We start from the raw sequence: 12,193 nt of genomic DNA on the forward strand, positions 1-12,193 counted from the left end.
GAGTGTATAGTATGTGGATGAAGGCCGTCAGTAGGTTTGTGGACCTGAGGGAGTGCTGTAGAGTGTATAGTATGTGGATGAAGGCCGTCAGTAGGTTTGTGGACCTGAGGGAGTGCTGTATAGTATGTGGGTGAAGGTCGTCAGTAGGTTTGTGGACCTGAGGGAGTGCTGTAGAGTGTATCGTATGTGGGTGAAGGCCGTCAGTAGGTTTGTGGACCTGAGGGAGTGCTGTATAGTATGTGGGTGAAGGTCGTCAGTAGGTTTGTGGACCTGAGGGAGTGCTGTAGAGTGTATAGTATGTGGATGAAGGCCGTCAGTAGGTTTGTGGACCTGAGGGAGTGCTGTAGAGTGTATCGTATGTGGGTGAAGGCCGTCAGTAGGTTTGTGGACCTGAGGGAGTGCTGTATAGTATGTGGGTGAAGGCAGTCAGTAGGTTCTAAGCCTCATAATGAGAACCTAAAGTCAGCTTAAATGAACAACCTCGTCCACTACCTTCCTTTAACATCCTCTTCAGCAGGAGCTGGCAGACGACGCAATTATATCAAACGGTTTCCGACTCCTAATACATGGAATGTTCCAGAGGTTACAGAGGAAAGTACAGCACTTTGAGTTCCTCTGAGCTCCAGGTAGCTGGTCTGTCTCTTATCGTTGAGATTCCCTGGAAGGAGGAAGGAATGAGGGAACACCTCTTCCACAAACCTACAGATGTGATACCTGCCGTCCCTACACTCTAACCACTAGGCGACCTGCCGTCCCTCCCCTTTAACCACTAGGCTACCTGCCTGTCCCTACACTAACCACTAGGCTACCTGCCGTCCCTCCACTCTAACCACTAGGCTACCTGCCGTCCCTCCACTCTAACCACTAGGCTACCTGCCGCCCCTCCACTCTAACCACTAGGCGACCTGCCGTCCCTCCACTCTAACCACTAGGCTACCTGCCTGTCCCTACACTCTAACCACCAGGTTACCCTGCCGCCCCTCCACTCTAACCACTAGGCTACCCTGCCGCCCCTCCACTCTAACCACTAGGCTACCCTGCCGTCCCTCCACTCTAACCACTAGGCGACCTGCCTGCCCCTCCACTCTAACCACTAGGCTACCTGCCGTCCCTACACTCTAACCACTAGGCGACCTGCCTGCCCCTCCACTCTAACCACTAGGCTACCTGCCGCCCCTCCACTCTAACCACTAGGCTACCTGCCTGCCCCTCCACTCTAACCACTAGGCTACCTGCCGCCCCTCCACTCTAACCACTAGGCGACCTGCCTGCCCCTCCACTCTAACCACTAGGCTACCTGCTGTCCCTCCACTCTAACCACTAGGCGACCTGCCTGCCCCTCCACTCTAACCACTAGGCTACCTGCCTGCCCCTCCACTCTAACCACTAGGCTACCTGCCGTCCTTACACTCTAACCACTAGGCGAGCTGCCGTCCCTACACTCTAACCACTAGGCTACCTGCTGTCCCTACACTCTAACCACTAGGCGACCTCCCTGCCCCTCCACTCTAACCACTAGGCTACCTGCCGTCCCTCCACTCTAACCACTAGGCTACCTGTCGTCCCTCCACTCTAACCACTAGGCTACCTGCCGTCCCTACACTCTAACCACTAGGCTACCTGCCGCCCCTCCACTCTAACCACTAGGCTACCTGCCTGCCCCTCCACTCTAACCACTGGGCTACCTGCCGCCCCTCCACTCTAACCACTAGGCGACCTGCCTGCCCCTCCACTCTAACCACTAGGCTACCTGCTGTCCCTCCACTCTAACCACTAGGCGACCTGCCTGCCCCTCCACTCTAACCACTAGGCGACCTGCCTGCCCCTCCACTCTAACCACTAGGCTACCTGCCGTCCCTCCACTCTAACCACTAGGCTACCTGCCGTCCCTACACTCTAACCACTAGGCTACCTGTCTCCCCTACACTCTAACCACTAGGCTACCTGCCGTCTCTACACTCTAACCACTAGGCTACCTGTCTCCCCTCCACTCTAACCACTAGGCTACCTGCCGCCCCTACACTCTAACCACTAGGCTACCTACCGTCCCTACACTCTAACCACTAGGCTACCTGCCGTCCCTACACTCTAACCACTAGGCTACCTGCCGTCCCTACACTCTAACCACTAGTCTACCTGCCGTCCCTATGATGCTATTAACACGGTCGGGTTTTTAAGCTGAATGTCACACTACTACATGGACAACAGGCTCTCTAGTTAAACAAACTGTGGCTTTATAGAGACTTCATAACATGTTCATAAGCACTACACACGGATGCCACAATATGTTTTATCCATCTTTCATTTTCTATGTTCAGCAGGATTCAGGGTTCTCTACGTTCTGCAGGGTTCTCTACGTTCTGCAGGGTTCTCTACGTTCTGCAGGGTTCTCTACGTTCTGCAGGATATTGCAGAGCACTGATGCACAATGACATGATTCTTTAGACTTTGCTCCACCGCCTGCCACAGTCTAGAGGCGTCCTGCTTTATGGAGGCTATATACAGCCTACCTGGAAAGAGTGATTAGACACACCTACACATCCTTTCACAACTAACAACTCAGACCTCTGACGACAGCAACACTGCTTTTACACAGTCCTTTTCCCTTTAGTGCACTACTATTGACTAGGACCCATAAGGCTCTGGTCCCAAGTAGTGCACTGTATAGAGAATAGGGCTCCATTTGGGACATAATTAGTGTTTCGCTCTGAAAAGAAACAAATGTTGAATTGGGGATAAAAAGTCTCTCAGACCTTCATTTGTTTTTGATGACATCAAAGGGGGAAAATGTGCTAATGAATAGAGGACATTCGCTCGTTCTCGCTCTCGCCTCTCTCTCGCCTCTCTCTCTCTGCCTCTCTCTCTCTCTCTGCCTCTCTCTCTCTCTGCCTCTCTCTCTCTCGCCTCTCTCTCTGCCTCTCTCTCTCTCTGCCTCTCTCTCTCTCTGCCTCTCTCTCTCTCTCTCGCCTCTCTCTCTCTCGCCTCTCTCTCTCTCTCTCTCTCTGCCTCCCCTCTCTCTCGCTCACTCTCTCTCGCCTGTCTCTCTCCTCTCTCAGTGAGTCCTACTAAAGAGATCAAGATGATAGTGGGTATCCGTCGTAGCAGCATGAGCAGCAGCTGTGGCAGCAGTGGTTACTATAGCAGCAGTCCCACCCTCAGTAGCAGCCCCCCGGTGCTCTGTAACCCAAAGTCAGGTAAGAGGCCTTAATACACTCTCTCAAACACACACACACACCACCGTCAGGTAAGAGGCCCTCTATTCTCCCTGAGTGACCTTAATACACTCTCTCAAACACACACACACACCACCGTCAGGTAAGAGGCCCTCTATTCTCCCTGAGTGACCTTAATACACTCTCACACACACACACACACACACACAGCACAGTCCGGTAAGAGGGTCACCATTCTCCCTGAGTGACCTTAACACACACACACACACAAACCACAGTGGGGTAAGAGTGTGAATAGGAGCCCTGTGCACAGCAGTGTGTCTTCAATGTGCTGATACCCACTCCTCCCCAGACTGAGGTTCTGGTCAGGAACTACTGACTATCCAGAACACATGGAAAAAAACTTGGAGTGTTTTGGATCCTCAGTTTAGGTAAATGGTAACAGTATCATGTGGACAGAACCAGCCTGTTCTGGACTGCTATTGGTACCAGTGACTAGTGGTCACACGGACAGAACCAGCCTGTTCTGGACTGCTGTCTGTACCAGTGACTAGTGGTCACACGGACAGAACCAGCCTGTACTGGACTGCTGTCTGTACCAGTGACTAGTGGTCACACGGACAGAACCAGCCTATTCTGGACTGCTGTCTGTACCAGTGACTAGTGGTCACACGGACAGAACCAGCCTATTCTGGACTGCTGTCTGTACCAGTGACTAGTGGTCACACGGACAGAACCAGCCTGTTCTGGACTGCTGTCTGTACCAGTGACTAGTGGTCACACGGACAGAACCAGCCTGTACTGGACTGCTGTCTGTACCAGTGACTAGTGGTCACACGGACAGAACCAGCCTGTTCTGGACTGCTATTGGTACCAGTGACTAGTGGTCACACGGACAGAACCAGCCTGTTCTGGACTGCTGTCTGTACTAGTGACTAGTGGTCACACGGACAGAACCAGCCTGTTCTGGACTGCTGTCTGTACCAGTGACTAGTGGTCACACGGACATAACCAGCCTGTTCTGGACTGCTGTCTGTACCAGTGACTAGTGGTCACACGGACAGAACCAGCCTGTTCTGGACTGCTATTGGTACCAGTGACTAGTGGTCACACGGACAGAACCATAGAAGAAGACTGTTTCAGATATCCAGGCTTTAGTCTTGTATAGAAGAAGACTGTTTCAGATATCCAGGCTCTAGTCTTGTATAGAAGACTGTGTTTCAGATATCCAGGCTCTAGTCTTGTATAGAAGACTGTGTTTCAGATATCCAGGCTCTAGTCTTGTATAGAAGACTGTGTTTCAGATATCCAGGCTCTAGTCTTGTATAGAAGACTGTGTTTCAGATATCCAGGCTCTAGTCTTGTATAGAAGAAGACTGTGTTTCAGATATCCAGGCTTTAGTCTTGTATAGAAGAAGACTGTTTCAGATATCCAGGCTCTAGTCTTGTATAGAAGAAGACTGTTTCAGATATCCAGGCTCTAGTCTTGTATAGAAGACTGTGTTTCAGATATCCAGGCTCTAGTCTTGTATAGAAGAAGACTGTTTCAGATATCCAGGCTCTAGTCTTGTATAGAAGACTGTGTTTCAGATATCCAGGCTCTAGTCTTGTATAGAAGACTGTGTTTCAGATATCCAGGCTCTAGTCTTGTATAGAAGAAGACTGTGGTTTAGATATCCAGGCTCTAGTCTTATATAGAAGACTGTGTTTCAGATATCCAGGCTCTAGTCTTGTATAGAAGACTGTTTCAGATATCCAGGCTCTAGTCTTGTATAGAAGACTGTGTTTCAGATATCCAGGCTCTAGTCTTGTATAGAAGACTGTGTTTCAGATATCCAGGCTCTAGTCTTATATAGAAGACTGTGTTTCAGATATCCAGGCTTTAGTCTTGTATAGAAGAAGACTGTTTCAGATATCCAGGCTCTAGTCTTGTATAGAAGAAGACTGTTTCAGATATCCAGGCTCTAGTCTTGTATAGAAGAAGACTGTTTCAGATATCCAGGCTCTAGTCTTGTATAGAAGAAGACTGTGTTTCAGATATCCAGGCTCTAGTCTTGTATAGAAGAAGACTGTTTCAGATATCCAGGCTCTAGTCTTGTATAGAAGAAGACTGTTTCAGATATCCAGGCTCTAGTCTTGTATAGAAGAAGACTGTTTCAGATATCCAGGCTCTAGTCTTGTATAGAAGAAGACTGTGTTTCAGATATCCAGGCTCTAGTCTTGTATAGAAGAAGACTGTTTCAGATATCCAGGCTCTAGTCTTGTATAGAAGAAGACTGTTTCAGATATCCAGGCTCTAGTCTTGTATAGAAGAAGACTGTGTTTCAGATATCCAGGCTCTAGTCTTGTATAGAAGAAGACTGTTTCAGATATCCAGGCTCTAGTCTTGTATAGAAGAAGACTGTGTTTTAGATATCCAGGCTCTAGTCTTGTATAGAAGACTGTGTTTCAGATATCCAGGCTCTAGTCTTGTATAGAAGAAGACTGTTTCAGATATCCAGGCTGTAGTCTTGTATAGAAGAAGACTGTGTTTCAGATATCCAGGCTCTAGTCTTGTATAGAAGACTGTGTTTCAGATATCCAGGCTCTAGTCTTGTATAGAAGAAGACTGTTTCAGATATCCAGGCTCTAGTCTTGTATAGAAGAAGACTGTTTCAGATATCCAGGCTCTAGTCTTGTATAGAAGAAGACTGTGTTTTAGATATCCAGGCTCTAGTCTTATATAGAAGACTGTGTTTCTATCGAAGACTGCTGATTAAAAAATATATATATTTTTTTTTCTTAAGCTGTGTGTAGTGTGTGTTAATGCAAAGTATGAGATTCCCTGTCTTCGGGACATTGTGTTCTCCTATTTCTCTAAACGAGAGAGAAGGGTGTTGAAAGCGGCTGTTGAAAGTTGTGGGTGACAGGGTTTGAGGCCAGGGTTCGGTCAGGGGATAGTTGTGGGTGACAGGGTTTGAGGCCAGGGTTCGGTCAGGGGAAAGTTGTGTGTTTTTGTCTGTGACTGTAGACGTTTCATTAGCTGGTGTGTGAGTGTGCATGGATATTTCAGGTTAGCCACGGGGGAGTCCTGCTATTTCTTCCTGTTGAACTCTCTCCTGACCTACCATCACCTAGAACATGAGTTGAGAAATGGAAAGTGTGTGTGTGTGTCTACAGTATGGACCATATGACCCAATAAGGGTTGTTCTAGCAAGAGCTGGAACAGGGGGAGTAGCCCTTAGTTGGCAGTCATATATATATATATATATACACACACACAGACACAGACACTCACTCACTCACTGTGGGGTAGCTGGGGACTTACACCAGCAGGCCAGCCTGAGTTGCTGCACTCCCCACTGAGACAGAGGGGGACTGTTTATACCGTCGCACCAGGACAGAGGTAGACTGTTAATACTGTAGCACACAACGTCATGACACTGCCCTACACCCCCAGGCCAACGTCATGACACTGCCCTACACCGGGACACAGGCCAACGTCATGACACTGCCCTACACCCCCAGGCCAACGTCATGACACTGCCCTACACCCCCAGGCCATCATCATGACACTGCCCTACACCCCCAGGCCAACGTCATGACACTGCCCTACACCCCCAGGCCAACGTCATGACACTGCCCTACACCCCCAGGCCAACGTCATGACACTGCCCTACACCCCCAGGCCAACGTCATGACACTGCCCTACACCCCCAGGCCAACGTCATGACACTGCCCTACACCCCCAGGCCAACGTCATGACACTGCCCTACACCCCCAGGCCAACGTCATGTCACTGCCCTACACCAGGACACAGGCCAACGTCATGACACTGCCCTACACCGGGACACAGGCCAACGTCATGACACTGCCCTACACCCCCAGGCCAACGTCATGACACTGCCCTACACCCCCAGGCCAACGTCATGACACTGCCCTACACCCCCAGGCCAATGTCATGACACTGCCCTACACCCCCAGGCCAATGTCATGACACTGCCCTACACCCCCAGGCCAACGTCATGACACTGCCCTACACCCCCAGGCCAACGTCATGTCACTGCCCTACACCGGGACACAGGCCAACGTCATGTCACTGCCCTACACCGGGACACAGGCCAACGTCATGACACTGCTCTACACCGGGACACAGGCCAACGTCATGACACTGCCCTACACCGGGACACAGGCCAACGTCATGACACTGCTCTACACCGGGACACAGGCCAACGTCATGACACTGCCTTACACCGGGACACAGGCCATCGTCATGACACTGCCCTACACCCCCAGGCCAACGTCATGACACTGCCCTACACCCCCAGGCCATCGTCATGACACTGCCCTACACCCCCAGGCCAACGTCATGACACTGCCCTACACCGGGACACAGGCCAACGTCATGACACTGCCCTACACCGGGACACAGGCCAACGTCATGACACTGCCTTACACCGGGACACAGGCCATCGTCATGACACTGCCCTACACCCCCAGGCCAACGTCATGACACTGCCCTACACCCCCAGGCCATCGTCATGACACTGCCCTACACCCCCAGGCCAACGTCATGACACTGCCCTACACCGGGACACAGACCAACGTCATGACCCTGCCCTACACCGGGACACAGGCTCTGACCCAGAACAATACACTGATTATTCACATACTGTTCATTCACAACATGGATGTTTTTATCATATCTGATAGATTACTCTTTTACAACCAACTCACACTGGCACATGGAAGTTGGCATGTATATTTAGACTAGCTACTTAAAGCTTACTAAAATGATTAGATACACTAAATCACATCTGCTTTAGTTTAACTCTGATCCCCACAACTCCTCCTCAGCCTTTTTGGTGAATTACTAACTTTTCACAATTCAGAGAAAAGGGTTTAGGCCTGTGTTCTCTCTCTGTTTTCTCTCTCTGTTTTCTCTCTCTGTTTTCTCTCTCTGTTTTCTCTCTCTGTGTTCTCTCTCTGTTTTCTCTCTCTGTTTTCTCTCTCTGTTTTCTCTCTCTGTGTTCTCTCTCTGTGTTCTCTCTCTGTGTTCTCTCTCTGTGTTCTCTCTCTGTGTTCTCTCTCTGTGTTCTCTCTCTGTGTTCTCTCTCTGTGTTCTCTCTCTGTGTTCTCTCTCTGTGTTCTCTCTCTGTGTTCTCTCTCTGTGTTCTCTCTCTGTGTTCTCTCTCTGTGTTCTCTCTCTGTGTTCTCTCTCTGTTTTCTCTCTCTGTTTTCTCTCTCTGTGTGTCTCTCTCTGTGTGTCTCTCTCTCTGTGTCTCTCTCTGTGTCTGTCTGTCTCTGTGTCTCTCTCTGTGTCTGTCTGTCTCTGTCTCTCTGTCTGTGTGTGTTGTCCATTTTTAAAGGAGTTGTAAACAGTCAGCAGCAGTATGGAGGAGAAGAGCTGGAAGGCCAGAGAGAGGCTGTTTACAATTGTTCTGGAATACACAGGAAGTCTTTGAATCAGATTCTTGGGAAAAGACGGGAAGTGTTTTTCTCAGTAAGTCTCGAACACTGGGAGATGAGGGTGAGCCATGCAGGCAGCTGTTCTCAGCTTCCTGCCCCAAGACGTTTGACATTAACTGCTCTTTCTCCTCTATAGCTATAGATGAGCCTTGGTGATTTAAATAGACGCTGAGGAAATGTATATGATTCAAGTGTGATCGACAACACTTGACAATACTACCTTATTTTGGGGGGGTAAAAATGTACTTATTGTAATATGTGGTTGTCTCATCTAGCTATCTTAAGATGAATGCACAAACTGTAAGTCGATCTGGATGAGTGTCTGCTAAATTACTCAAAATGTCATGTAAATGAGTGAGGGACGGCCGTCTGTTTGGCGAGAGGGACGGCCGTCTGGTTTGGCGAGAGGGACGGCCGTCTGGTTTGGCGAGAGGGGCGGCCGTCTGGTTTGGCGAGAGGGGCGGCCGTAACGACTGTTTGGCCAGAGGGACGGGCGTAACGTCTGATTGGTGAGAGTTGTGAGAGGCTTAAGCCTGTAGATTCCATTAGTGATCCCCGATCACTCATCATGGCCTCATTGACTTGCGTAGGGAGGCCGTTCTTGTAATTGTATTTCTATGTCTGCGGCCTCCCTGAACACGACTCTACTCTTCCTGTATTCCAGCTGTGGGGTGGAAGAGAATCTAGGTCACTGCAGTGTCCAGAGGTTACCCGAGGTCAACGTTAGTGAGTCACTTTCTAGGAAGAGAGGAACCCTTTTCATACCGACTCAGTGCTGCTACCACCAAAACAAGGAATTGTGGGTGGGCAAGAGAACTGGTTTGAGTTTGAAGGACGTCTGTTTATAAAGGTTAAGAGTTCATCTGTAGTGAGTGTACAGTAGCTACCTACAGTGCATTCTGAAAGTATTCAGACCCCTTAACCTTTTCCACATGTTACGTTACAGCCTTGTTCTAAAACGGATTACACACTTTTTGTTCCTCATCAATCTACATACAATACCCCTTTTAATGACATTTTTACAAATGTATTATAAATAACAGAAATACCTTATTTACATAAGTTTGCAGACCTTTGCGATGAGACTCAGTTGATCTCAGGTGCATCCTGTTTCCATTGATTATCTTTGTTTCTACAACTTGATTGGAGTCCACCTGTGGTAAATTCAATTGATTGGACATGATTTGGAAAGGCACACACCTGTCTATATAAAGGTCCTACAGTTGACAGTGCATGTCAGAGCAAAAACCAAGCCATGAGGTCAAAGGAATTGTCTGTAGAGCTCCGAGACAGGATTGTGTCGAGGTACAGATCTGGGGAAAGGTACCAAAACATTTCTGCAGCATTGAAGGTCTCCAGGAACACAGTGGCCTCCATCATTCTTAAATGGAAGAGGTTTGGAACCACCAAGACTCTTCCTAGAGCTGGCCACCCGGCCAAACTGAGCAATGGGGGGAGAAGGGCCTTGGTCAGGGAGGTGACCAAGAACCCGATGGTCACTCTGACAGAGCTCCAGAGTTCCTCTGTGGAGATGGGAGAACCACCTCTGCAGCTCTCCACCAATCAGGCCTTTTGTGGTAGAGTGGCCAGACGGAAGCTCCAGAGTTCCTCTGTGGAGATGGGAGAACCACCTCTGCAGCTCTCCACCAATCAGGCGTTGTGTGGTAGAGTGGCCAGACGGAAGCTCCAGAGTTCCTCTGTGGAGATGGGAGAACCACCTCTGCAGCTCTCCACCAATCAGGCGTTGTGTGGTAGAGTGGCCAGACGGAAGCACAAGACAGCCCGCTTGCAGTTCATCTGGTCTGGCCAAACAGAGATCTGGTTAATCTGATGAAACCAAGATGAAACTCCTTGGCCTGAATGCCAAGCATCACGTCTGGAGGAAACCTGGAACCATCCCTACCGTGAATCATGGTGGTGGCAGCATCATGCTGTGAGGATGTATTTCAGCGGCAGGGAGACTAGTCAAGATCGGGGTGAACGGAGCAAAGTACAGAGATCCTTGATGCAAACCTGCTCCAGAGTGCTCAAGAGCTCAGACTTGGGCGAAGGTTAACCTTCCAACAGGACAATGACCCTAAGCAGACAGCAAATACAATGCAGGGGTGGATTCGGGACAAGTCTCTGAATGTCCTTGAGTGGCCCAGCCAGAACCTGGACTAGGACCCGATCGAACATCTCTGGAGAGACCTGAAAATAGCTGTGCAGCGACACTCCCCATCCAACCTGACAGAGCTTGAGAGGATCTGCAGAGAAAAATGGGAGAAACTCCCCAAATGGAGGTGTGCCGAGCTTGTAGCGTCATACCCAAGAAGACTCAAGGCTGTAATCGCTGCCAAAGGTGCTTCAACAAAGTACTGATTTTAAAATGTCTGAATACTTATGGAAATGTATTACAAATAAAAAAAATTAAATATCACATTTGCAAACATTTCTAAAAACCTATTTTTGACATTGTCATTATGGGGTATTGTGTTTTAGATTGATGAGGGGGGAGGGGGGGAAACATTTAGAATAAGGCTGTAACTTAACAAAATCTGGTAAAGGTGAAGGGGTCTGAATACTTTCCAAATTCACTGTATCTTCATATCCTCAACAGTACTATACTGAGTATACAGTATCTACCTGTATTCATATCCTCAACAGTACTATACTGAGCATACAGTATCTACCTGTATCTTCATATCCTCAACAGTACTATACTGAGCATACAGTATCTACCTGTATTCATATCCTCAACAGTACTATACAGTAGGTACCTGTATTCATATCCTCAACAGTACTATACGGAGTATACAGTATCTACCTGTATTCATATCCTCAACAGTACTATACAGTAGTTACCTGTGTTCATATCCTCAACAGTACTATACTGAGCATACAGTATCTACCTGTATTCATATCCTCAACAGTACTATACGGAGTATACAGTATCTACCTGTATTCATATCCTCAACAGTACTATACAGTAGTTACCTGTGTTCATATCCTCAACAGTACTATACAGTAGTTACCTGTGTTCATATCCTCAACAGTACTATACAGTATCTACCTGTATTCATATCCTCAACAGTACTATACAGTAGTTACCTGTGTTCATATCCTCAACAGTACTATACTGAGCATACAGTATCTACCTGTATTCATATCCTCAACAGTACTATACGGAGTATACAGTATCTACCTGTATTCATATCCTCAACAGTACTATACAGTAGTTACCTGTGTTCATATCCTCAACAGTACTATACTGAGCATACAGTATCTACCTGTATTCATATCCTCAACAGTACTATACGGAGTATACAGTATCTACCTGTATTCATATCCTCAACAGTACTATACAGTAGTTACCTGTGTTCATATCCTCAACAGTACTATACAGTAGTTACCTGTGTTCATATCCTCAACAGTACTATACAGTATCTACCTGTATTCATATCCTCAACAGTACTATACAGTAGTTACCTGTGTTCATATCCTCAACAGTACTATACAGTAGTTACCTGTGTTCATATCCTCAACAGTACTATACAGTAGTTACCTGTGTTCATATCCTCAACAGTACTATA

At 48.1% G+C, this 12,193-nt stretch overlaps 2 protein-coding genes across 3 annotated transcripts in view; one reads left to right on the forward strand and one right to left on the reverse strand.

The window, feature by feature from the left end:
• The window catches only part of LOC139395246 (sister chromatid cohesion protein DCC1-like), a 67,659-nt gene that overhangs the window by 49,808 nt on the left and 5,658 nt on the right, over positions 1 to 12,193 (reverse strand). The gene's annotated exons all lie outside the window — the stretch shown is intronic.
• The window catches only part of LOC139395247 (DEP domain-containing mTOR-interacting protein-like), a 75,340-nt gene that overhangs the window by 38,753 nt on the left and 24,394 nt on the right, over positions 1 to 12,193 (forward strand). Inside the window, 1 exon segment of the mRNA XM_071142896.1 lies at positions 3,057 to 3,194. Within this exon segment, the coding sequence (XP_070998997.1) occupies positions 3,057 to 3,194 (138 nt within the window).

The sequence above is a fragment of the Oncorhynchus clarkii genome, unplaced genomic scaffold (assembly GCF_045791955.1).
Source record: "Oncorhynchus clarkii lewisi isolate Uvic-CL-2024 unplaced genomic scaffold, UVic_Ocla_1.0 unplaced_contig_14050_pilon_pilon, whole genome shotgun sequence".
Lineage (NCBI taxonomy): Eukaryota > Metazoa > Chordata > Actinopteri > Salmoniformes > Salmonidae > Oncorhynchus > Oncorhynchus clarkii.